The 26,406-nt window shown below is 40.7% G+C and overlaps 3 protein-coding genes across 3 annotated transcripts; 2 read left to right on the top strand and 1 right to left on the bottom strand.

Annotated features, from left to right (window-relative positions):
* Nucleotides 1-12,657: 12,657 nt before the first annotated feature.
* LOC6902500 (uncharacterized zinc finger protein CG2678-like) lies at nt 12,658-14,319 on the bottom strand. Its single transcript, XM_033380587.1, has 4 exons — nt 13,593-14,319; nt 13,427-13,537; nt 13,268-13,369; nt 12,658-13,207 (listed from the first exon to the last, which is right to left on the bottom strand). Exons 1-4 carry the CDS (start codon nt 14,237-14,239, stop codon nt 13,078-13,080), a joined length of 990 nt encoding a protein of 329 aa, XP_033236478.1. The 5' UTR covers nt 14,240-14,319; the 3' UTR covers nt 12,658-13,077.
* Nucleotides 14,320-15,848: 1,529 nt separating this feature from the next.
* LOC6902499 (putative riboflavin kinase) lies at nt 15,849-16,757 on the top strand. Its single transcript, XM_002133008.3, has 2 exons — nt 15,849-16,128; nt 16,193-16,757. The coding sequence occupies exons 1-2, from the start codon at nt 15,993-15,995 to the stop codon at nt 16,300-16,302; spliced, it is 246 nt and encodes an 81-aa protein (XP_002133044.3). The 5' UTR covers nt 15,849-15,992; the 3' UTR covers nt 16,303-16,757.
* A 1,734-nt stretch (nt 16,758-18,491) lies between these two features.
* LOC4816274 (pupal cuticle protein Edg-78E-like) lies at nt 18,492-25,275 on the top strand. The gene is made up of 4 exons (XM_001355892.4): nt 18,492-18,602; nt 23,080-23,625; nt 24,512-24,656; nt 24,720-25,275. Exons 3-4 carry the CDS (start codon nt 24,645-24,647, stop codon nt 25,257-25,259), a joined length of 552 nt encoding a protein of 183 aa, XP_001355928.3. The 5' UTR covers nt 18,492-18,602; nt 23,080-23,625; nt 24,512-24,644; the 3' UTR covers nt 25,260-25,275.
* Nucleotides 25,276-26,406: the final 1,131 nt, after the last annotated feature.

Raw genomic sequence — 26,406 nt, 5'->3', positions numbered from 1 at the left:
TGAGGAGTTCTTCAAATTGATGATGGATTACAATGCAAGCAGAGTACTCCTAATGAGGCTAAGCTAATTATAAGAAAAAATAACTGAATAAACTTATCTCAATCTCTCATCCCTGGAGACAGCCCCCACATTCTATTCTATTCTATTCTATTATATTCTATTTGTATTCTATTGACAGCCCTTTTGGAAATTAAAAGCTTTGCACGACCCTTTCCGGCAACAGTAGTGTGCGGCATATACTGTGACAATCATCTGAATTGATAACCCGAACCAGAAACCTACCATACAACACATTGAATATCCCACTGGAAATTTGCTTGACTTTCCCTTTTTCAGCCCACTCAATGCCGTCAAAGGGTTCCAGTTTCATTTCTCCACTTCCATTACCAAAAATACAAAACGATTTTTGTGGCCAGTCACAGTTCGGCTGGTTTTAAACTGTCATTGGACTCAAAGAGTTTGGTGTGTGACGTTGGGATCTGCATTGATTAAATAAAAAAAAAAAACAAGAGTCACAAAGGTTGAGATGATTTCTGGCGATCCCAAACTTGACAGCTGTCGGTAGGGTAAAGTTGAAAAGTTGTTGGGCAAACTTTGCCACGGGTAATCAATTTGTCATGAGATATCAGGTCAGTAGTGCTTGACCATTTGGACCGATGAAAAGAGATTCGCACTTGGCACGTGCTATTGCCGCACTAAGCCAAACCCTGATTTCAATGGGCTTCCTGGCTGAGTGTAAAACTAAAATTGAATTTTTATTTATTTTGGGACCTGGTGGCAGAATACCTTTATCCAGGTGACACACACACTCAGCTAAGCGCTTATAAAATATTTAGTGACAAGCTCAGCACAAACATAAAAGTTCCTATACTCGTATGAAGGCCGGAGTACAAACAACGGACGGAGAGTGTGTCAACACAATCAGCATAATAGCCGAGGGAATGTATGGCCGTGACCCCGGAGGACTACAATAAAAGTGGATTAAATGTAAACATGTGGGAGATTGACTTGAGCCCTCACGTAATGTCCTCAAGACGGGCTCGAACTCGAATCGACCCCTGGCACTAGATCCTGCCCCTCCCAAATCCCATTGGCTATGGCCAAGTCAATGCCTAATGACTTTGGTTACGCGCCGAATTAGGCAGGACAAATGACAGCCAATCTCTAGCAATTTCGGGTTAGAGGTTTAAGTGCACGTTTATCCATCCTCAAACTTTCGTATGGATAAATGGTATATTGTTTCAGAATACAGATTACAGAGTGCAGATTAGGGTTCAGAAATCACATTGGTCTAATGTACATGGGGTACCTATTTGTTAAATATAGTTTATATGTATCCTCATCACTTTCCTCAGGCTTAGAAAATTATCATCATCCCATTAACATGGGAAAATTGAACTTCAAGTGATTATAAATCAGGTATGAAATCGATATTAGCATCAGCTGCAAATAACTTTTATTGCGTTACGGACTATCAGGCGGTGCCCTTATATATTGGCCATCATTTGGTGGTAAGCCAGAAGGAGCTTCCTTTTCAATGATTACATTTTCGTGATTGCGTGCCACTGCCACCGCCTGAAGGTGAATTGGCCCTAATTTAATTAACACGCCTTTTGTTTTATTCGGTTGTACGAGTATTCGTATACCATTCCCTGTCGCACATCCTCTTGGCCCAGCAAAGAAATGAACAGCCAGAACACAAAGGCCATGTCAGAGGCAAACCAAACAAAAGTCGAGAGGAGGCGAATGCTCTGGGGCAATGGGGAAAGTCGAGTCGAGACAATAAAACGCTTTTTTATGGCTCTTTTAAACGCTTCGCTCGAAGACATTAAAAAGTCTTCAAGTTGGTGAAAAAGTTTGGCGTTTGTTAGTTGGGGTTCCCGTTCTTTGTTTCAGCTTTTCTTCTGCGAATGGAGAAGGAAGTCGCCAGTTTTTGACTTGAACTCGTCATGAACAATGCTAATTATGGAATTGGACTTTGCTCTGCACTCGGACACTTATCCACAATCCGTCGAGTGCAGTGAACTCGCAGAGAATTCCATTGCCTGAAATCTGTTTACCCACTCAATTCCTTGTACAGTCCAAGAGGGCTCCCCATCGGTGGTATTTTGCTTTTCCCATCATCCTTATTATTGGCGCCATTTGGTGGCCGTCTTCGGTCCTCTGGCACTCGTCTGACAGCCACCAGAAATTCCAGCAAAACTTTTTCCGCTTCCATATATATTTTAAGAATATACAAAGGCCTGTCTTTGTCTTGTCCCCTCGTTCTTCAAGCGCGAAATGCATGTCAAAGCTGTCAACGGAGGAGCTTGCTGTCGGGGTCCCAGTCAAAAGTTGAGTGCTTCCCCCACACAGCCGCGGGAGAAAGTACTGAATTCAAGTTTTGAGAGTTGAGTAAAATATTGCCCTGTCCCGTTGAAATTAAATTTTCATATCTCCGTAATTGTTTCTGCCCAAGAATTTTGCTGTTGGCCTATGGGCCTTTGAAAGAAAGCATTTCGCTGAGTACTAAATTTGGTTCAAATTTTTGTTCATTTTATGGTAGTCCAAATTAAAGACCGCAAATTATTCACCCCTATTATATGGTTCGTACCTCAATCTTGATTATAAATCAAATAAATTTAAGAAAAAGACAACATTTTGAATGTAAGTTTAACAAAGCAAATAAATATTACCATAGCTAAGGTATTTTTTAATACTGACGACGAATTTTATCATGAAATTGTGTAAATTGTCCCTGCCTTTTTTCCGCCCACAGAAAATTTATGCAGAAGTTACTTACAAGACAATTTTGTCAGAGAAACTTTCAACTTATCCCAGAAGCACTTGTAATGCGGAAATACATTCAAATAATGTGTACATTAAAGTTAAATATCGGAAAATTGTATGCTGTAATTAAACAGAGAAATGGCGACCATAATATGGGGCTGTGTGCCTCTTATTGATTTCGTTAAATTGTTTAATAAATTGTAGCGATAATTATCACATGTGACGAGGGTTAGAACAATAACACGGCACAAATTTAATTAAAACTGAACTTGAATGAGATGCAAGCTTTGTTGCTCGAAGGGTTAGATACTCTTGCAGAGCGTATATTTTCGAAACAAATTCAATTGCTATTTTTTAGCAGACACGAACTGCATTTGGGGCAGCGGCTGTCGACTCCTCTGTGCCGTTGATGTTTCCGGGCAGCGTCTTTTCTTAGTGGCCAACTTGATGGCTAGCTGGCAGTATTATGTCATTTGTAGTCCACGCCCTGACAGCGGCGAAATGTAATTCAATGAAGCTAGAAAATTTTCCTGAATCACGATTCAGGGCATGTTCTCTGTCTCTTGGCTTCCATTTCGTTCATGACTTCCATTTTCTCAGTATTTCAATTTAAGTGATATCAATTATCATGGTCGTCATTCACTTTTTCCTATTGGTTTCAATGGTTTTCTCAGGGAAAATGGGAGCTGAACAGAAGCTCATAGCTGTCATCGTACAGTTTTGGCTTCAATGAGCCATAGAACTCTCCCACCCAAATGTCCTGCCGCATCGGTTTCTCTTTATAAAAACTGGGACAAACGGTTCTGCTTTCCCCATCCATCTGATTGGTTCACTTTGTCCAATCATTTATCTGTCTAAAGTTTTTTTTTTGTCTTTGAGGGCAATTTAACGTTAAAAAAATAGTTTTCATTGACTTTTTCCATGATTTTTAGTTATCTATTTTATTAATTTCTTTGTTGGCCATCTTTTTTATTAAATTAAATTGTACCTAAACGGATGAATCATAAATGAGTGAAGGATTACAGTAGATGGTGACGGTTCTGGCAAATGCTCTTGGAATTGTATTCTTAAATAAAATATCTAGTTTGCTAACTTTCTAATGAAACTCTATGCAAGGTATCAGGGAAGAGGATCAATGCTGACCAATCCATTTCCCCGTTTAATTGATTTCGATTGTTTCGTGTCATAACTGGCTTGGTTATTGCTTTCGAGGTGGTCCTATTGTCCGGAAATACTTCGGCTCAAATGAGGCGTAGGCCTCGCCGTCTGATGTACTGCACACAAATGTAGGGAAATACCAGGAAAACTGTGAAACACAACCGGACGGAAACCTTTTTGCAAAGACTATGATTATCCGTCTAACGATTGTCGGGCAAACCATTTATCAGATTGTGCGAAGCCTTTGAATGAAACAGTTTTGCTGCTGAATGCAATTTAGCGTAAAAAATAGTTTTTCTCTCTTTTTTAGCCCAGTTTTAGCCCAGAGCTATCTGTGCGCTCCATGAATGCAATTCTGATTCTTTATGGCAGAATTTTATGAATGTAGCAAAATATTCTAGTCAAATAATTGTGGCTTTCTTGTGGCAATGGAAATTGCCTTTGAATCGGAGAAACCTCTCAACAGTCGAGTAAATGACCTTAGAAGAGTCTCGAAATAGGTCCGATTGGCTCCATCACAATAAAATCAGCCAGAATGCCCCAAAGCCTAAGTAACAGAAATTGTTTTTCCCCGGAAAAACAGGAGAAAGCTCCACAACAATAGGAGCAGAAACACTCACAGAAATTGGACCGACTAATAACATTATTGAGTAGAAATCGCAGACGACCGAAGGTATTAGAAACCAATTTACTTGTGTGTGTTCGTTCCTAGAAAGAGCTATGAAGGACGAGAAAATAATCAAAATCAATTGAACTGCTTTCACTGGAATAAAGAGACACCATACGACCAGACCTTTGGGGCTTAGCAACGTTTCGTTTTCTAATCGCACGCTTTAATGCGATTTTAATTAGAAAAGAAAACTTTGTTTTTCGGTCCGATTCCTTTGCTTGATTTCGATCCCCGAAATCTAATTGGCAGCACTTTTAATGCTTGACTTCCCCGTAAACGAAAAACAGGCCATAAAGGTTGCTACAAGTAACCTGCTCCTTGAAGCACATTCCGGTTGCCATCTGTCAAATTATATTAAAAGGTCGAGCCGACATTAACAAAATCATCATCAGAGCAGGGCCCCTCTCCCTTTATCGATGTGAAATTATAGGGATAGAGCGAGAGCTCCCAGGAAAAAATAGGAAAATATTGCTGCAAACACATGTAATTTATTTATATATATTTTTTACCATTTTTAAAATGGCCAACAGTGCAATTTGACTCGCTGCCAGACGCCAGCAACATGTGTGGTTTATGATTGTCAGCCAGGGATCTTCCCTGTATATGTACATACATATAGGGGGATAGGGAAATGAATATATATCCTTCGGGCCCAAGGAAAAAAAAACCCTGTAAAGTGCCATTTCAGGCACTTTTTCCTAGAAATAATTTTGTTTCTTCTCTACATTTTTATTGTGACCATTGAAAGTTGAATTTAAAAGTTTTTCAACGAATAAGTTAATCTTGTTGATGTTGTCATGTTGGTTGTTAAATCAATATTTTCCGTGTAAATGGATAAATTTGTTAATTATCTTGTGCTGATGAGAATACATATACTCGTACATATATGATAAGTGACAGTTTGAGGATACACTCGGGCATTGTGCTCCTGTCATTGGTAGTTCTCCTGTCAGCTTATCCCCTGCATTATGCAAATGAGCCCCCGGTCTTATGCTATTATTTTACCATCGGTAAGCACCCTGAGCACCAGCAAATTCTGTTTGATACCTTGTGACAGGCTTTGGCGGCATAATGTCAGGTTATCTAGAGCCTTGAGGCTCACCTCTAATTAGCTGTGTAATTACTGCATTTGAATGGAGTGCCCTGGGGAAGTTTTAAATCAACTTTGCTTCACATTCCAGACCATGTTCTGTACAATATTTTCACACTACAAATGGCACTCAAACGACTTCACATCAGTCTTTTCGCCCGCACATTTACTGCTCAATTTAACTGCTCAAACGTGCCATAAAAAGCTGTCATCCCGAGGCTCTTCCCATCCTCATTCCCTGCCTCCTTTATGATTGATGGAAGGCGGCCAGGAATTGATGTCAGCCATGTGACTGCAAATTATCTCCGCTTGATTGGTTGACCTTTTTCCTTTTGTCAATCACAGACAGCACTCCGCCGACTCCTACGTAAAAAAATACTTTGAAAACTTTAATTCCATGGTTTATTTTGGTTCACACACTAAATACATTACTGGGCGACCTTCACTTTGAAATAATGACTGTAATTACGAGGCAGGCACTTAATTATAAATGCATTTATGCGCAATAGTGTCAAAATTAATTACAGCCTTGCTTTTGCTGCAGCATAAATAATACCATTAATGAGGCGCATAAATATTGCGGCAGATAATTAAAATATGTCAAGGCATTGGTTAAGAAAATAAATAAAATTGTAACAGGGGGTTCTCTTCCAACTTTTGAAGGATATTTTCAATGAAAAATGTATGTCGCAATGATTCCTTGACATTTCTAAAATGAGGAGCACTGAATGAAGAGGCTTATTTTGGAAGACCTATTTGCTCGGAGATATGTTTTCCTTGTACCTTCCTTTCCTTCTTACACCTCTCTCCACAACTCCAGATTACGTTCATCACATGTTTTTACACACCTCAGTCGCCGGCAATTTCCGTTTAGGATAATTGATGCATTGAAATTAAAATCAGTACTTTATTATCGTATTACAGGGTATTTATTACCCTTTTCCCTTTCACACCTGTTCCAATACATTTTGCAATTGTAAATTACGTGTCCGTATAAATTGTTTATAAAATTAACGTTTCCTATTTAAAATGCATTTTAATTCCTCGCAAGGACAATGACAGAGCCCCCTCGTACGTACTTGGCCCCACATTGGTGACAGGCAGAAGCAAAAAGAAAGAACAGAAAAAGGATTCAAAGAACTGGACCAAATTATACGGCGTTCTGTGCTGTCCGGACCTGCTGAACATGGCAACGAGAGTTGCATTGCAATTGAATTAATTAATTTTTAAATGCTACCCGGGCATGCGGCCCTTCCTCTGTTTCTTACATGCACATTTATTGGTTTTTTGCGCGTGTGAACAGTACCACATACCAATTAAATAAAAAATAAAAGAAAATGAATTGCGCACTTCGGGCTTGGACACACCGTGTCGTGCTGTTAACGATGGTTTTTTTTTTACCATATCGCTGAAATGCAGTACAGATATTCGCAGACCCGCCAAGTAGACCAGCTAATATTAACAAATAATCAGTCAGCACAGAAGTTTAAGTTTGAACGTTGTATTTCTTTAGTTTGGATCTTTCTTCATCACATGGGATGGGTTAAGATGTTTTGAAGGTCTTGAGCTGAAAGATACATTGCTAGTGGCACAATCCTTATAATAATTTTTGTCTGCATTATTATTGAATTATATATTTTTTTTTAGCTAACTAACATTTAGCTTACATATGTATGTATTTTCCAACAATTAAACTGAATTAGATGCATAAATCACCCAAGATAAATCACAAAAAGTGACAGAAATGTTCCTGGGAAATTGGAAGTGTAACTCCAGGCGGAAATTATGTTTTCTCTCGCTCTTAGTCTAGCCATCTATCTATCAATCTCTAATGCTCGTCTTTGACTTATTTATGAGGCAAACACACAGCTTAAGGCACTCAATCTGAATCTCTGAAACTCTCTGGGAAAAAGCAGTACCTGAGAGATTCCATCTCAGGTGAATGGCGATGATGCTGGGGATTGCTTGAATACCAAATACGATGTGTGCTGGTAAAATATTCATTGCTATTCGACACTTTCCATATGCTATGGAAAAATTTCCTAGGATATCAACGATGAATAAATATCATTTAGCAGCAATTTTAATGGTGGCAAAAAAAAACACACTTATTATTCTGTCACATTTCCATTGGGGAGTCACGTGTTCATAGAATCACTGAAAATATACTTTAATTGAGTTTACCAGTCAAATTGCTCAATAAACTTGACCAACAGAAATTAATTAAATATATTTCGCAGAGAAGGGTCTTCATTTTCAGAAGCTCCAGAAGTGTCTGGCTATGTCGGTGGCCCTGGCTTTGGCCCTGTCGAGACTGCCAGTGCAATGCAGATAAACGAAGCTAATTACCAAAAATGTAAAAGTTCTGAAGTCGCTCTTCAGCTGCGTTTCGCCACGTTCCTGTGCAGGCGAAACAAACTTTGTCTAGGCTCCAACGATTGACCCCCCTCCCCTGTTATGGGGCTCCTTTTCCATCCATTCATAATCATAATCATCCTCGACGGCGCGACGGAACTTGTTAATTTTTGTCGGCAACTTGTCGGAAAGTAGATTATCTAAATGATGTTAATAAAATGTTTACGAAGGCTCTATGATATGACCTGTACATGCCTGGCAACATTACACAAAAAAAGTGATCTGAAAAGTAGACATTTATTCTATACAAGGTTCTCTTCTTTATTGGTTTATCTAGCAAGAGAACCTGGATATTTGTGATATATTTAGTATGTAGCGACAAATATGTGCACTCTAAGTTCTTCAGTCCCGCAAAAGACTTACCTCGCTGTTCGAAAGGCGCAATTTTAGATTTTTTTATGCATCTCAACCCCGCACTAATTATAGCCAAACTTTGGTTCTTTTGGGCTCAAGGAAAAGCTCATTAAAATCACCCAAGACTTGCATTAAGCGGACCTGCATTACCTTTTTTGTCTCTGTCAAACGACAAAGTTTAAGCGCCGAAAACTTGCAAAAAACTTCAGACGTGGCAGGCCTGCTGCCACAGCGAAGGGAGCAAAACCAGGACGGGTGAAGAAGGGACATTTCCACATGACTAGGGCTAGCAGCAGCTGTACAGGATCCTTAAGCGAAGAACTGCCAAAAGTTTCAAACGCAGTCTGATGTCTTCCACGTGCATCCATCCAGCCGGAGGGATACACACACCGAAGCTCTCTCACATGCTTGGGGTAATTCCCAGTGACGAAAAATTCCCAAGGCAGTTGTAAAATTATGCTAATTTTTTTAGTAACAACAAAAAAACTAAAGAAGCAGCTTCTGGCGACGGGTTTTGAATTTTTGTAAAAACAAAATAATAAAAATTTCATGACTGAATTACAATTCAATTACATTACCTCAAAAAAAGGACAAAAGGCAACTGACAAGTCGAGGGACTCGACCATTAAATACCTGGTATTCAGTAGAAATTGTTTATGATCTACAAAAGTAAAGGTATTGGAGGCTTTTCATAAGCTGCCTTTTTCTTACAGTTATTTGTACTTCTACTACTAGGTATATTTAAAAATATATTGAGTGTGATCAAAATTACATTAAAGTTATTAGACTATTAGTTTTTTTTTTATTTATAAAATATTGCGTATGGAATCTGAAGTGCTTTCTGCGTTCTCAAATACATTGCGAATACAAATACATATATACCCTTTCAGACCCTTTTTATACCCGATACTCAAAATGAGGAATGGGCTATATTCGATTTGTGGTACAAATTGATATGTGTAACGGCCAGCAGAAGGCGTTTCCGACTCCATGAAGTATATGTATTCTTGATTATCATCAATAGCCGAGTCGATTGAGCCCTGTCTGTCTGTCCGTCGGTCCGTCTGTCCGTCCCTATTAGCGCCTAGTGCTCAAAGACTATAAGACCTAGAGCAACGATGTTTTGGATCCAGACTTCTGTGATATTTCACTGTTACAAGTTTATTTTAATGTTTCGCCCCACCCCTTTCCGACCCCATGAAGGACAAAAATCAGGGTTATCCACAATTTTGAAGATACGAGAAAATAAATCATAGAGAATGACTATATCTACCAAATTATCGTATCTGGATTAGATCGAATCATTATTATAGCCAAAAGTAACACTTCAATTTGCAATTGCTTTGCAGCGCCCGACGACACGATCAGACACGTTTTCTGTCCCTCCCGTAGGCACTCTTTGTCGCTCAATGTAGCCATACTGACTATGTATCGGGTATTAATGTAGAGTTGCGGTCGCCGCAGCAACTCACAACGTTCCCCCTCGTTATACATACGTTGAGTACCAGGTATAAAAAGTGTGCCACATTTTTTAAGAACATTGGTAAGGGCCGTAGCAGGTGTTGTATCTCCCGTTTAAAGCTGTTTCCTTTCCTTTAGAGTCTTCATTCTGTTAGTCCTCTTATGGCTGACACTGTGCTCTTTTGGTCAACAAAGTTTCGAGAGCTCTTAGCCTTTGGCGTGTAAGGTACGAAACGTGTCCCTGGCACGTGACAGTGCGGTTGGTCAGCGAAACTCATGGACTTGGGTGTCCCTGGACTTGAGTGCACATAAGCCTTAAAGCTGTCAATACTCCTCCAGCCAAAGGGATGCATACCCAATAATCTTAGTGTTTGAAAACTTTTTCGCATGGTGTCAACGCGAGGACCAACTAGAACAGTTTGAAGGGCTCCTTATCTGGATGCTTATCCGTAGGGTCTCAATAGCAGTTTATATATTGCCATTGCGTTGTAATTTCGACTGCACAAGGAGAACATTTTGCAACAAACTTTTGCCATATCCCCACCCGCTTGAGGCGAAGAACATTTTTTGTTGAATTTTTTCCCCCTGCTGCTAAGGAAAGTTATTTGTTGCAAGAGCTTTTTGCATTTTCATTAAATTATTGGGTAAACTCATCGCCTGCCATCGCCGCCAGGACTAAGCCACACCCAACGTTCGGCAAGCAATACAATCAGGCGATTGCTCGACATCAAGAAAATGTGTTTTCTTCTAGCCATTAGCATTAATATTTCAATGCCTTCGGGTGTTGTCGCTCTCTGCGCCTTCCAGTGCCCTCTGTCACGGGCTGTGCAAATTTTTGAGCTATGCGATGGCGTTTTCGGGTAGCGTAACAACCAACATTTCTGTACTTGTCAGCTGCTGCCACATGTACGTGTTGTTATTGTGGCAGGACCAGAAGTAGTAGCACAAACAGTGCACACTCCACATCTTCTCGCCTGCACTTGTTTCATAAACAAGTTCCGGATCGGCTTTTGGTACTCTGTAATAGAAAGGAATTATGCCAAAAAAGAATGATCACAATCTGACAACTTTAAGGGGTAGAACACAAGGTACAATATCTACTCCCACTTACAACTTTTAAGTTTTATAGTTTTACAATAATGAGTATCTACTGCTTAGGGATTCCAAAAGATAGTTTTAGGCCTAGAGCAATAGAATAATAAACTGATTACCGGGTATCCCATAGTCCACATGTAACAATTATTGTTCCTTTTTTTTTGTATTTTGTTGTACCCCATGGAGGTGTGTTGGTTGGGACTGGGACCCTACTGGGTCTGGGTTATAAATTTACATGCATAGTTATAGTAGTTTTTTCTCTGCCCCTACCCGAAAGGCGTGTGGCAGCGTCAGTGGCAGTGGCACAGCTGAAGGGAATTACTTACTTGCCATTGTTGTTTTTGCAATTGTTGCTGCTGAGTATGTACAAACTTTTTCTGAATTTATTATGAGTGCTGTAGTTGCTGCTGTATAAAATATTGTTATTAATTTATAAAACTGCTACCAGCCCTCTTCAAGTACATTTGAAATATATTTTTGCTTTAAGCTTAATGCGTTACTGCTTTTATTTCCGGGAATTTTAATTTCATTTGTGCTCATTTCCATTTCCGTTTTGAGCTAGAGAACTTAATTGACATTCTATTTCCATCAGGCAAACAGGATGCCGCGATGGCTATTCGAGACATCCTGCCATGAGGTGGTGTCTATTCAGTATTCAGGGTAAAACAAGATTGCCAACACCTTAAGAAGGTTTTCTCTGAAGCCTGACTGATGGAAAAATTGAGAGCCCAGCGATAAGCCCTTAAACGAGTTGCCCACAATCTTGGCAAATGGATCTGAGCCCTGGCTCATGTTTACAGATTTTAATCTAAAGTGCGAACTCATTTTCCATTTTACACTTCAATGCTGTAAGCACACACACACACTTGCTTCACTATACAAGTTTACAGACAGCTGCCTTGTAAGAGCTTCGTTGCAACAAATTCCATATAAAGGAAAAGTTTCTTGGGGAAGCGGAGGGGGAGGGACAGGACTGCAATGCGTAGCATTACCTTTGTCTAAAATCCTGATCCCCCCTCTTGCGATTCCCTGACTCCTACTTGCAATTTGCATAAACCAACCAGTAAGAAATTGTAGTCAGCTCCAATCAATTACAAATTAACTGAATTCCGAGAGACCTCCGGAGTAGTGGATGCAGTAGCCAGAGATTTTCTCATTTCCGTTCCGAATATTACCCCCTTTTTTCTGATGGAAAACGTTGGAATAAAGCGAAAGACAAGACAATTTCTCAATCATAAAAAGAGAAAATATTTATGGGAAAATAATTTCCATCTTCAATTTCCTTCGAATTTATTTCTAATAAATCAATTGTTTTTAACGAACCAGGTCAAGCTATTGGAATTTTGTATCGGAAAAAGGAAATTACGAATGAAATTAGATAAAGCGGAACACGGAGTTCAGTTCAAAAGCATTCCCTAAACGCGGGATTAAAAAAAATTGTCTCAGACAAAATGACATTATATATTGATGAGTGTCCTTAATTCTAGACCGCTTTGTAGCCGCTCTAGCGCCTGGGAATTTCTTACGAGGCGTCCTTTTATCAGCGTTTCCAGTGGATCCCAACGAGAATCTCAGAAGATCATGTATCCTTGTAATCTACAAGATATTTGTTTCCACATATGAGGCTTAAGTACTTTAATTCCGGCTCTTTTGGTATCAAAATTAAATTAACTTAGCTTAAAGTACAAAAGAAAAGTTCCACGGCGTTAAGTATAAACTTAAAATTATATATATAATGTAAGCAGTTCGTCGAATGTTTTCTAAATAAATGTTGTCATTTCATCAACTTAAAAAAGGCAAGAAAAAAAAAATTAAAGATTCGATGGATAATTTAACGATGCAAACGTACAACCAAACGCTTTTCAGGCATATTTTCCTTAGTTAAACTTGACTTGACAGACACTATTCTTTTCTGTATGTTCTGTTTATAACTATCGTCTAAGTTTTCTTCTTTCTTCTAGCAGCACCCTGGCATATGTTCCCCAAGGTCAGTATTTGAGCTGCTTGGGACATTCGAGTGTGAGTACAATGAACATGTTTATTCAGCGAAGACCTTGGCCTACAGTTAGCGTCGCACTGCATGCACTGGAAAGGACGTTCGCCGGACGTTCGTTGAGTGATGACAAGTGTGCTTATCCAGGCTTCTTTTGAGCAAAAATATTCTACCGCACTCCTGGCACGTCAAATTCAGTTTTCTGGTTTGAGATAAAATACAGGTTAAGAAGGAAACCCACTAGGTCAAATAATGAACTTACTTTCCAAGCACTTCCAAATTACTCTCCACCGACTCTGGCTTCCTCTTTTTCGGTAACGGACTACGATTAATTGTGTTCTTAATTCCAAGATGTTTCGTGTTGCTGATTTTTTGGGAAAACAAGCATTGATTCGGGTTCGCAAGCATATTATGTACTTACAGTTCGGACGTCTGCTTGTTCTTGTGACTGGTTTCATGTCTATTTAGATGGCACTCAGACATGACTCCTTTGCCACACACATAAGGGAACGGCGACTTGCCACAGTGACGACTGGGGGACAATATTAATTATAGATTATGTATAAGCTCTGCTCAATAATACTTACCTCTGCCTCTTATTGGCTTTATTCCGTTGTAAATTGTTGTGCATGTGAGCCTCTGCTTTTGCCACCTGGGCCAGCTTGTGCATCTGCTCCATTTTGACAATGGCATGGGTATCCACTGAAACGCTCATCTGCGGACGAGTCTGGTCATCAGCGAAGTTCCTTAGAGAATTCCTCAATGTGTAAGTGCCTTCTTCTTCATTGTCCATTTCAACCGCCTCGTCCGCCGTCTCGGGCAACATAGCATTATTGAGCACCGCCTCAATCTCAGGCCTGTCATTTGCACGCATGCGATCCTCCTCTTCATAGATGTTTTCGATAGTGTATGTTTCTTCATTTCCCGATACGCTCAATAGCACTAGACTATAATGTTTTTGTTTCGTATTGTTTAGAGAGAGTTGTTGATAATTTGCAAAGCTTTTGTCCAATAACAGCTTATAGCGGTATGCAGTCTGGACTCCATGAATGCAAGAGAGACAAATAAACTGCGGCATGGAGTCCCCGCGTACAACAGAATGCTCAGGTGCGAGCTTGCTGATGACACAGGCGGGGCTGCTTTCATATAGGTTCAATCTGAGATCGGAGATTTCGGCAAATATGTCCACAAGTGGAACGGAACCATCCAGGCACACGCGGCACACGCACTCCATTTTTCGCTTTTTTTTAAACTCGTCTCAATCTAATTCTTTGTAAACTTCGGCGTCCATCCACGCGTCGATTTCCGATAACAAGCCATGTTCTTAGCTGTGAGCTTTAAAGGGTTAATCGGGGGCATGTAGATTGCAAAAACCTAATGTCACCTTTAAAGGGTTAAATTCTGCTGATTTTGCCCATTTTGTTGCATGCGAAGATATCGATAGGCGAGACCCTAGAAGCGCTGAGAGGAAGGTATTTTTTTGAACAGAGTGGCAGGGCCAAAATTTAAGGGGAAAGGTTAGCAAAGAGTGGCCACCTGGTCCTGGAGAGTTAGAGTTCCGCGCGCTCTCCGGAGCCGTTGTGAGAGGATTTCCGATCTCATCCCATAACGGAGTCCCGAAGCAACTCACCCACACCCAAAAGAAAAGAGAGCCGCCAGCAGCCCGAATCAGGCCATGCCCTTGAACCTAGTTCAAGGGCGATAGAAGAGAGAGCGATGGGGATCGGCAGCCGGGAGCATTAAACAGAACAGCCAAGAGGGGGTTCAGAAAGAAAAATTCCCGCAACGGAGGAGCATGCGCGCCGGGCACAGTGACTTAGCGATTTTTTTTTGTTCTGAAAGAAAAAGTGAGTGGGATGAGGATGGAGTAGTGGCCATCACCCTGCAAAAAAATGAATAAAAGATAAATAAATGTGATTCCAGGGGATCCAGATCAGGGAAAGACCAGGAACCAGGACCAGCATAAGAGTGAGTCCGCTCCAAAGGGGGAGTAAAGAAACCCCAAATTTATTTTTTTTGTTGGCCGTAGGGAATAGGTCACAGCTCCGCCACCCTGGCTTGTTATTTCTGCTGGTCTCGAAGGAACAGACCTGGCCACGTAGTGCGGGACCCTCGCCCACTTAAGGAGAAGAAAAAAATCACATCAACTTATTTACTCCCATTAATTATTTTTGTTAGACGTCTCCAGTTATAAGTATATGTAATTTAAGTCCGTCCATATTTATTATATATATGTAACCTATTTATTTATATTTATTATATTATTTATTCCTATTAATCTAATTATTTATTAACCGCCAGTAGTACTAAGATGAGGGGGGGATGAATAGGCAGGCCTAGTTTAGAAATGTATCGTGTGAAAATAGGGAATGAAGTGAAAATTATAACGAAGAAATGAATTGTTAAGCGTTTCGTATGGGGGAAGAGGAGCCACAGCAACGAGAGGGTAAGGCTTTTGCCAATGGCAGGGAGATCCGGAACGTGTGATTCAGATCTCAGGTAGGGTGGGTGCGTCGGGGGGTAAAACATCGACACCTCGACCTGGTCCAAGTCTGTGTTGAGGGAAGACTGTAATGTTGTTTGTCGAGTAGAGTCCGTTTTTTTTCAGTTTTTTTTTTGTCGGTTATTTTTGTTGGTTCATTTTGTTCGAGATGTCCAATCAGTTGGTTGTTGTGCGACCTGAGGGCTTGGGAAGTATCCAGCCCTGGGATGACTGGCTAGCCGGCCTTGCCCCAAAGAAAAACAAAGGTTCGTAACAATTTAAATTGCTTAAAATACAACTTTGAAGTCTTGTTGATTTTTTATAAAAAAAGCATAAACTAAGTAACATTTCTGCGAGTTTTTGTGGATGATTTGTGTACTGCTCAAAATCCACGCGCACTTTTCCAACCAAAACCAAACAGGCTGGCAGCACCGCGGGAGTCAGCTGATTATAATAATAATAGTGTGGAAATGATCAATGTCTCAGTGTTTCATCAGTGGTATCAATGGATTTTCATGCAAATAGAGCATGGAAGACTTGGAACTTGAAAGACTTGAAAGCGCCACCACAACAACTAAATACCAGCGGTGAGATTACAAGGCGGGTTGTCCGAGGCTCCATCGAGCTGGTCATTCCCACAGGTTCGTGTTACCGCGACAGTCATTTCCAATAGATTCACAATCCACTCATAAATTTTAATTGTAGCCAACTTCACACCAGAGGTGGTCGAGTCTTTGCCCGAATTCCTGCTCCCAAGCGTCTGGGCGAATGTGGCCGACGGACCCGTGCTAAAAATAGTTCTCAACGCCGGCTAAAACAACGTCTATAACCACACACAGTTCCACTGAGATCTGTATGGCAAGTTACTTAAGATCTGCACAAACAGAAGCAAACCGCCATCAAGATGGAGGCTTTCGTTTGACACAAGCCATTTGTCAACTCATTATTGGCCCTACTCTTTAAGTTTGCCAATTTCGTCTTTTTTGGCGGGAGATCACAACCCTGGCCGCAGCATCCTGGTCCATGCATGGTCCATGCCGTCGTCCTGTCAGTTGCACTAATTAAACCGCATTGCACTTCTCTCAGCAGGCCTTGCAGCGTCCTTTATTGGTAAACGTAAGCGAAAATACAAAAAAAAAACAACAATAATGTCCAGCAGCTTTTGGGTATGAAGTATCGAATGTTCGAATACTCTGTACAAAGATCAGCTGCATTTTAAGGAGTTTTGAGTACTTAAATTCATAAAAGTTTGTACGTACAATTAATTATTATTGCAATATTTTATTGTTGTTATCAGTGTTAATATTTCACCAATAAGCTTCTCTCGTTTCATACTTTAACTCGATTTTTCTTTTTTAGTTCTCATTCATTTCATGACAAGAACTCCCTTAGAAGTCTTGAGCTGAATCTGATATTGAAATTACCCTCAGGCAAGAGTATGAAAAACAATTATCCGTTAAATGACTTTTAATGAATTTCATTCGATGGTTTATTATTCTTTTTTTTTAAGCCCGTCCTGTCAGGTAGGGGCACTTTTTTTGTTACATAAAGGTGGAATTTCATTTAAAATGCAATCCCCAATCAGCAAGAGTGACCAAACCGAAGTTCAGGGCCCACTAAGCCGAACCTTGAGGAGTTATCTACCACTATACGACGGGCCCCGAGTCCTAAAATACATATAAAACTCGAACAATCACAGCTTGAGATGCCAGTCGAAATAAAAGGGTCAAGATTGTGATTTTATGTACGGAGACGAGCCCTGCTAGCCGTTTCCGTTTCTTTCTGCACTTACCTTTCCGGACGGATGAGGGCTTCTTACTTATCGCAGCAGCGCACACACAGTGAAGTGTAACATGATATGTTAACATAGCAATCGAAGTCCCAAGTATTTGAAATGCTCTGGTGCGTAAAAATGGTGGACCAACACTCCCCACAAGATGTACATCCCACATAGTCCGACCCCTTTCGACGGCTTCCATCTTTTAACCTCGCTCTTAGTGTCAGTCATGGTGGATTAAGCATTTGAAATTGGATTAGACATAGACCATCCCGCACTACCGTTCGCCCTATGTCAAACAACTTCAATTTGCATGTGCTGGTTATACTGTTATCTAAGCCAACCCACTGACATGTCATTTCCAAGTATTATACCGCTGTAAGCCCCTCTCTGAGGCCCCACTGTAACTGCATCATTTGGGATCTAGTTATGTAAATACTCGCTCTATTGCTGCCTCTTAAGATCGATTCTGTGATTTGTGGCCCATCCTGAAAGTATTTCAAGCTGCAGCTGAAACATTAATCAATTTTTCTTCAGGGGGAAGACTCGTATGAAGCACACATTTCATCCAAGATGTTGCCAATGGAACTCAGAACTAAAAGTAAGACACAAATATAAAAACTTTTGATCTTTCTTTTACCTTAAAACTTAACAAATTCCCTGTGTCGTGAATGAATTTTAAAATTTGTGTAAAAAAAACAAAAAAAGTTGACAAAAGCAAACTTAAGGAAACTGCATTTATAAAGATATCCTGAGAGCAAACATTATCGCAGATAAAGAAGTAGTAATTGAGGAATCTGATTGGAGCTGAGAGCGGGACTCTATATGTATTTATACATTTGAGTTTATGCGCTATTTGTACAACACATTGTTGTTTGCAATATTATATCAAAATGAAATCCTTTATCGTTTGAAATCTTGAAATCACCGAAAGACACTTCGCGTATGTTGGATCGTGTTGTAACAGGATACACAATAAATTTCCCTATGTTATAACATTTTTCGAGCTCTGTTAAGGCTTTAGAGACTTCAAACAGATTTTAAAATATCCCCCGAAGCGGACCCTCTTCGGTCAGTACGTCGTGGCTTCTATAAGAGTGCGGCTTTGGGAGCGGATATATCAGAACCCTTTTGTTAAGTGAACTAATTGAATCGGAAGTTCAAATAAAATATTCCAACAATAAATTACGAAAAATCTACGAAAAGTACACAAATGTTTTAAAACTATTCAATAGTGAGAATTCAATTTTTTTATTGGGACAAAATGGCAATGAGAAATTATCAAGAAATCAGAATTATTTAAGCCTCAATCAGTTCCCTGCATTATCTCAATAGAAAGTGAGTATGAAATCTTAATTTTTCACATAACAATTGATGTATGCCGAGAATTCGACAACCAAAGCTCTGTCCGAGAATATTTTCTTTGACAGCTAATTGTATTTATTGAATATCGAATACAGATGTCAGGAAGAGTATTTTCGATATAATTTTCCAACGAATAGAACGATCAATAAGATTTATTCATTTATAATCAAGTAAAATCATCATAGGTTTTTGTTTAAATTATTTTAAAAGCTTAATATCATTCATCTCATGGATTGCTTTTGATACGATTTCAGTATATCATAGATTTTCTCCCTATACAAATCTCTGAAACTCATTATTTCAAAAACAAAAAATACAAGCCTTCTACTACCAATTCTCAATCTTTTCCATGGATATGCCCTGGATATTTTCATATATTTTCATTCATATTTTCATTTCATATTTTCATGCATAAACACATCCGCTAGGGCGGAAAAACCCATCATCAATTTGTCAATTGTCTTGGCAATGCAGTTGCGCACATTCTGGCCAAAGAGACTGATGATGATGCCAAAATACTTTCAGACTTTGAGCCGATTTTCTAGACTTTTTTTTACGGCTGCCATAAAAAGTGACGGATAAGAAATTTGAATCGCCTTGGGCTTGGGTTTTATTGCGGTTGCCTGGTCGTGGTCCTGGTCGATGCGGTGATTCTAATAAATTATCTGATACAACAACAATTTAAAGGTCATTAAATATAATTTGTTGTCGCTGGCATTCTACTAATTTCGGGAGGTACCACATTTATGGGTGGTCACATAATTTACAGCTGACCCAAATTTTTTATGGTCAAAAATCGAGAGGAAAGTAATTTAATTTCGGTTTCTTTTTGCGCCACTTTTATGACACCCACAGAGCCTTGGCTCTGACAGGTTTCCTGACGCTTTTTTATTTCATTTTTTCAGTTTAGTACCCTATTTTTGTGTATTAGAAAGGTATAATGTAGTTGTGAAAGTATATGCAACAGGCGAGAAGATGAGGTATCGATCGCAAAGTACTTCTATCTGATGATAAGGAGTGCATATTCCCAGGCGATCCCGTTCGATCCTAATTACGGAAGCTTATGTCGATCCTTCTAGATACAACCCACCTACGTACAAAGAGCATACATACTTTCGCTTACCAATAAAGACTGGTGTTCTTTATAAAATAAATGAAATGAATACTCAAATACAACATTAATTTATTACTCACAACGAATTTTCTGAACATTTTAATTCCGATGTACTATCTCTCGACGTCACAAAAAAGAACAGTTTTTTGCATTTTCTCATCAGGCACATTTTTTCACATCTCTTAACGACTCTCATCATCAAATAATCCCGTTGTCGAATAATACCCAAATAAATCAATTTATATAAGTAAATATATAAATATCCGACAAGGCATTTACTGGATAAAAGTTACGACCGTCAGCCAAATGCAAAAAAGTGATAAATATGAAAAATCAATGACTTTGTTGCAAATATCCTTGGATAGTGGAAAAACCACGCCAATAAATAACTGCAGAGTAGAATAAAAAGCAGAAATATAATTGATTTTAAATCCGATGGGGGAAAAAGAGGGGAAAACAGCTGCAGAAAACACAAATGCGAGCAAAGTGAAAGCAAACAAACTGCAAGCCGCTCAAATGAAATACCAATGGAAAATGGGGAAAAACATTCCAAGAAAAGTGGAGGAGTAGAAATTTTAAATGAAATTAAATTTAATTTGGTAACAGCAGATGTAGTACTTGATTCATTAAGGAAAACTTTAATTACAGAAAAAGGTGGAGCATAAAAATTACAAATCAAAAATATATCAAAGGTAGGCATTATTTCAGGCAAAGCAAATATTTTTTAAGCTTTAATCAATCGAATACTAGAATGTTAAAGAATGTTATTTAAAAACAGTGGAAATTTGTAGCCACTTTGCTGCACGCTTTTTGTTGTCTGTTTGTTGGCTAAATTGTTGCCACTTCTGCCACTACCCCAGCTCCCATTGTTGCCACTGTTGCCGTTGCTTGTTGACAGCAGCGACAACGACAACGACAAGGACAAGGACAACGACTTCAGTTTTTATCAGCCTTATGCTAATAGATCTGAGGACACTAGCAGCAGCTGCTCCTTGTACCCAACCCACTGTCGACCGGGACTTGTTTGGAATGTAGCCAAAGTTCAGATTGGTCTTGAAATATGCAAAAGCATTTGAGAGTTTCACAATCAAGCTGCAAATATTTCAAATTATTGAAGACGATTCAGTCTGCTGTGGTTAAAATTCCATTCACTCAACAGCATTCCATGGCTCCTGGACAGAGACCAATTAAAAACAGCAGGCTGTCGTCTGCAGATGCATTCTCCTCGAATAATTTTAATAAAGGAATTTTACGGTGGTTGGGGGAGGGATACCTATGAAAGGACCAACCAGCAATCAGATATTTTTGCGGTCATGCCACGGAGCAAACGAAGCACAAATTATGGAAAATATAAATCTGAGAAAATTAAATGTTCTTTTAAGTCGTTGCGGCTGGTTAAACATTCCATTTTCCTAGAAATTTTACTTCATGTAATATTCATTTACAATATGCGTACTAGGGCTTTCACGGCCTCGACCTTTTTTGAATGTCTTTATAATTTTCAATATAGTTGAGGGCGTTTTTTTCTGAGTACATAGGACAAGCCTTTGTAGACAAGGGCATCAGCAATGGGCATTCAAGCGGAATAAAATGTGTCAGCCATATTGATATTTCCCTGCCTCTCGGTCTACTATAGATTTATCTTCTTCTGAGTCACTGTCCCCCGACCCTCTCCTAGGGCACTCAATATCACCCGTAAAAAGTTACAGACAACTGTACAGCGTTGTCAATATTAAAATTTAAAATATTTTACTGGCCTAGATTTGAGCCTGCAGTCTGTCGACATGAGTGGAATTAAATAAGCTTTTTCGACAAAAAAAAAAAGAATAAGGAAAAAAGATTTATTTCGTTTTGTTCTTTGTCTATAGCCCTGGATATCCAACAATGTGGGGAGGTTCAGAGAGATGTGGTCGTGGCAGGCCCAACTTTGAGGTTTTCAAAAATTGGTAAATTTATTCCACATAGATGGACAGCCAAAAGATTTCTCTCCAAGTTGTTGATCAATCATTTACACTAAATGATTTATTATGCATGGCTTCTGTAACAAACAAATACTAAGCAATTCACATAAAAATAGTAGGTACCCAAAAAGTGAGGAGACTCTCCTTAATTGGCAATTTATGACTGACGCAACATTTGGCGCCTTTGAGGAATAAAGCTGAAGCTGTCAAAGAGAATGAATCTTAAGCAGATCAAAAGAGCATTGAAGAAAACCCATCTACCAGACATGGCATTGATATTGGATCGATTTCTGCTTCTGGTATTCTGGCCATCAATTGCTGCCATTTCGGATGGGAAAGGGAGAGGGCACGGCAACTTTGGCTGACAAAAGCCAAGACTCAAAGATGATGACGAGCCGGAATTAGGTTAACAGAAGCTGGATTTTCTTACTTGTTTCCATAAACAGATGCCACTCAGGTGCGGGAGTGCTCCTTTTAAGCAGCATCTACGTCCGTACTTCAGACGCTGCCTCATGCTTTCCATGTATCTGCATATATTTATTATTTAATGGATATTTCATACATATGAAGCTGAACTCTACCGAGGTGTCGCTGTCTTTTGTGCGTGGTAAATCTCCTTCAAAGCCTCCTGACACACTTTTCTTATTTCCTTCGAAATTTCCACGCACGTGGAAATCCCCTCATAATACGGGAAACAGTTTCTCCGGCACAGCCCGTTGATACCCGTATTCTTAATGCCGATTTTTAATTCGCTTCTGTGTGGTATAAAGCTGGATTTCTTTGTTCTGAGAAGGCTTACTTTATTCATTTGATGCCATGAATAAAACGAGAGAACAAAATACAAAAAAAAAACTTAAACAAAAGAAATGATTACCTTTTATTCAGAAATTCAGAGTTAATCTTTAAAGGCCACACGAATAAAGTATAAAGAGTCCATTCGCCTTTTTCACTCTATCCAAGAAGAAATCTAGACCAAAAATGCTTATTCATGGATAACCTTGCATCAATCTATACATCATTATTGATTGTAGTCTATCAGATATGTTTGGGCCTTAACGCGTCTGCAGTGATTTGATGATTTCCATCGACCCAAGTAATAGGCAACCGTCCTCTTCCTTCCTTGTTGCTGATGCGCACATGTCTATGGGCTGGTGAGTGGCAAGTGGGCCCAAAGGGATAATAACCCTGGCCATAAGCCCCGCACACATAAACACACCGACACTGAGGCAGTTGTATGAGGAGGCCAGTGATTTTAGGTCGTATGAGGCGTATGAGTAATATGTTGTGATTGACCGCAAAGTTGACTTATTGACGGCACGTGGGCCCATAGTATTTCCCCGACTCTATTTTTAATTGTCCTTTTTCTCTGCTGTAGGAAGTGGGAAAAACCCAAGAACTAAGCTGCCCGGTGTGGAAATTGGAAAATTCAGAAACGATATATGGAATGAAGAGGCAACTAAGCCTACCCCAAAGGATTAAAACGGAATACGAGAGTCGCTTGGCTAACGTCTAATCCTACATGAAATTGACGTTTGATTGCAAGACACACACACCCAGCCATGAGGGAGGATAACTCTCCACCTGCCCGATCCGTGCCATGCATTAAACAAGGAGAGGAGCCCGCTCAAACCCGCACAGCGCTAGGAGCGGCCGCCCGAACGTGACACATGGCGATGTCCTTTTATGCCAGAAAGAAATGCGCCATCACCTGGGGCATGTGTTGCAAGCAGTCCGTGCTTCACTGCCGCCACTCCAGCAGCAACAGCAGATCTGATTGCGACGACTGCTGCCTGGAGAACGAGCCATCTCTGGATGCAGGAAATCTGACAGCGGAGACAGCTCTTCCTATGGCTACACGGGGCGACACAGCGCGTAGCAGCTGAGTGCATATGACCTGGAAATGGGGTTTTAGCAAATCGAGGTGAGTGATTACCACAGTGGACTCCGAGTTCCCAATCATATTTCATTTATGACATTCGATGGTGTTCCGGAAAACTCCTGCCCCCCAAGAGCAACTCAAAAGCCGTTGTGGATGCTTCTTAAATCGATTTTCTTAGATTTGAATATGTGCAATTTTTGGACAAACATCATGAGAGGTGTACGCGTGGCCTGTATACATTGTACGTATCCAAGAGGCCAAATTGAAACGTGATTTGTCTGTGGGCATTCCTGTTCAAGCTGCACTCGAGACGCCGAAAACCGCCATCAATTAGCATTTCTCTTCAGTTGGTTGGAATTTGGCAGCAATTTGCTTGAGGGGAGATATTCCATTAGACATTTCACGCCTGTCGCACCCACCCATTCGAGTCCATATCTCATTATTGCGGAAACTTATGTCGATCTTCGTCTATTGTGCCACGCTCTGTAGCATAATAAATGTATGGGAACCTCCAAGCACATTACAAGTTTCGTAAATGCGAAGAGAGAGGCTCATCGCATCATACCGATGCTGAAGCATATACATAGCGTATTTATTCATAGATAATTAATGAATTAGCTCAAACACTTAATTACTCAAGTGCCGGCAGCGGCGAGCAGTCGAAAGAGTTTCTTGATCCGCAGTGGGCCAGCGGACAGGTTATCCGCTCCGGACAGGTCAGAGATTCGTTTTAGCTCAGCGAGGCATTAATGGAAATGATATCTGGTTGCCCAGCCACCTATAGCGATCCGAGCAGAGATAATTGGCGTTGCAGCCATTGCTGGCTCTCGGCTACGAACTCCAAATGTGAACAAATGTGTTGATGGAACCCCCCATTATCATCATCATTATATCATCTGTGCACTCACTTTCCTCACTTTCGTTGCAGATCAAATCAGATTTTACATTTCCATGCTATATAAGCGGCAGGTCGAGGGCACCGAGGCATCAAACACAGCTTAGCTCTTTGGGCTAAAACAGCAATACCCCATAAACCACATCTCAACCTAAGCCTGGCGAAAATGTCGAAGATCGTAAGTCAAGAGGCCATCCTATGCCCGGCGTACACCTTACCCCTTATCATTCTCCTCTTGCAGCACGTTGTTGTTCTTGTAGCTGCCGCTTCGGTCCTGATGGCCGGAGTGCGAGTGCTGGCGCTTCCCTCGGACTCAGCCGATGCCCACGCCGAGATCCGCAGCTTCGTCAACGAGCTGAAGCAGGAGGACGGCAGCTACAACTACCAGTTCGAGACGACCAACGGCATTGCCCAACAGGAGCAGGGAGTGGGCGGCTACTACGCCTCCGGCTCGTCGCAGTACTACAGCCCCGAGGGCCAGCTCATCCAGCTGACCTACACGGCCGACGAGAATGGCTTCCAGCCTCAGGGCGAGCACCTGCCCACGCCACCACCCATCCCGGAGGCCATTCTCAAGTCGCTGGAGTGGATCCGCAACCACCCAGAGGAGAACGACGAGTACGAGCACCACGATCACGGCCATGGTCATGCTCATGGGGCCGAGCAGGGTAAACAGTATCTGCAGCAGGAACAGTCACAGCAGCTGCCAGTGGGCCCTCTGCTCGCTCCGGTCTCAGCGCCGGCACCAGCCTCTGGTCTTCCCTACGAGAGGAAGATTTGAATTAGGGGCGCCACAGCTCGTGCCTCGTCCTTCCATTCATCTTGTCCATTGCCAGAAAGAACACACGCATTGTATATAGTGTAGACCCCATCCACATCAACATAAACATGCTCCTGGGCCGCTCGATTGCGTGTCCGTTGTCGGCTCGGCTGACGTTCACATTTATTGCCAGAGATAATAATAGTATAATAAAAGAAAAGTACAATTAAATATTGTTGTTTATACCATATTAAACTATACCATACTATACTACTCTGATGAACCAGACGAAGCTCCAGCATCATTATCTACACAAGCATATGGCCGGGCATTCAGCTCCCAGATTCATTCGAGTCCCAGCTGACCAGCATGCATCTTGGTTCGGGTGTGTACACAGCCCAATACTAGCCAATAATCCATAGGTGATAGCCAGCGGTGCAGCAGTAAAGTAAATCCATTTATTGCTTGTTGTTTGCACTGCCCACTATGTGCACACATATATGTACATACATATATACATATGCTCCCGCACAGCAGCCGCCTACGCAACCGTTCTCTCAACTCTTTCTTTCTTTCTTTTTTTCGCCTCTCTCGATCTGTCACGCTCTCACTTGCACTAGGGCTTTTTTATCTCGCGTCTTTCTTTCGCCTCTCTATGGCTCTATCACTCTCGATTTGTTGCGCTCTCGCTTGCATTAGAGCTTTTTTCATTATGTTGCCTTCTCTAACGCTCTCTCTATTTGTTGCGCTCTCGCTTGCATTAGGGCTTCTTTCGCTCGCGTATTTCTTTCGCCTCTCTATAGCTCTAAAGCTCTCTTGATCTGCCTCTCTCTCTCTCGCTTGCCCTAGGTCATAAGCATTTCGGCCGCCTGCCCTTGAATTTAGTTTGCAGTTTTCACTTTCTCCTCGCGCCTCGTGTATCGGCATAGAAGTGACTTAGAAATTAAATAATGGACAATAATTTCATCATGTGCTCGTGTTGGGTGAGAGAGATGGGAGAGAGAGAGACACATATAAACACAGGTATAAAAAACAGTAGTGCAAAAATTAATTTGACAAAATGTGTTACCAGCGGTCGTGGTTCATCTGTTTCTCTCCGTGCTCTTCCCCATCTCTCACGACAAGTGCGAAACGAAAGTAAGAGAGAGATCGCGAACAGTTGTCCCTC

The sequence above is a fragment of the Drosophila pseudoobscura genome, chromosome 4, assembly GCF_009870125.1.
Source record: "Drosophila pseudoobscura strain MV-25-SWS-2005 chromosome 4, UCI_Dpse_MV25, whole genome shotgun sequence".
Lineage (NCBI taxonomy): Eukaryota > Metazoa > Arthropoda > Insecta > Diptera > Drosophilidae > Drosophila > Drosophila pseudoobscura.
The sequence above is the reverse complement of the archived record's forward strand: the minus strand, read 5'-3'. Positions and strand labels throughout refer to the sequence as shown.

Coding starts and splice junctions, on each gene's coding strand:
- LOC6902499 (XM_002133008.3), top strand. CDS start 15,993: ATGGATTTTCATGCAAATAGAGCATGGAAGACTTGGAACTTGAAAGAC. Junction 16,129..16,192: donor CGAGCTGGTCATTCCCACAG/GTTCGTGTTACC, acceptor TTTTAATTGTAG/CCAACTTCACACCAGAGGTG.
- LOC6902500 (XM_033380587.1), bottom strand. CDS start 14,239: ATGGAGTGCGTGTGCCGCGTGTGCCTGGATGGTTCCGTTCCACTTGTG. Junction 13,538..13,592: donor AAAGCCAATAAGAGGCAGAG/GTAAGTATTATT, acceptor ATTGTCCCCCAG/TCGTCACTGTGGCAAGTCGC. Junction 13,208..13,267: donor AATTTGGAAGTGCTTGGAAA/GTAAGTTCATTA, acceptor ATCTCAAACCAG/AAAACTGAATTTGACGTGCC.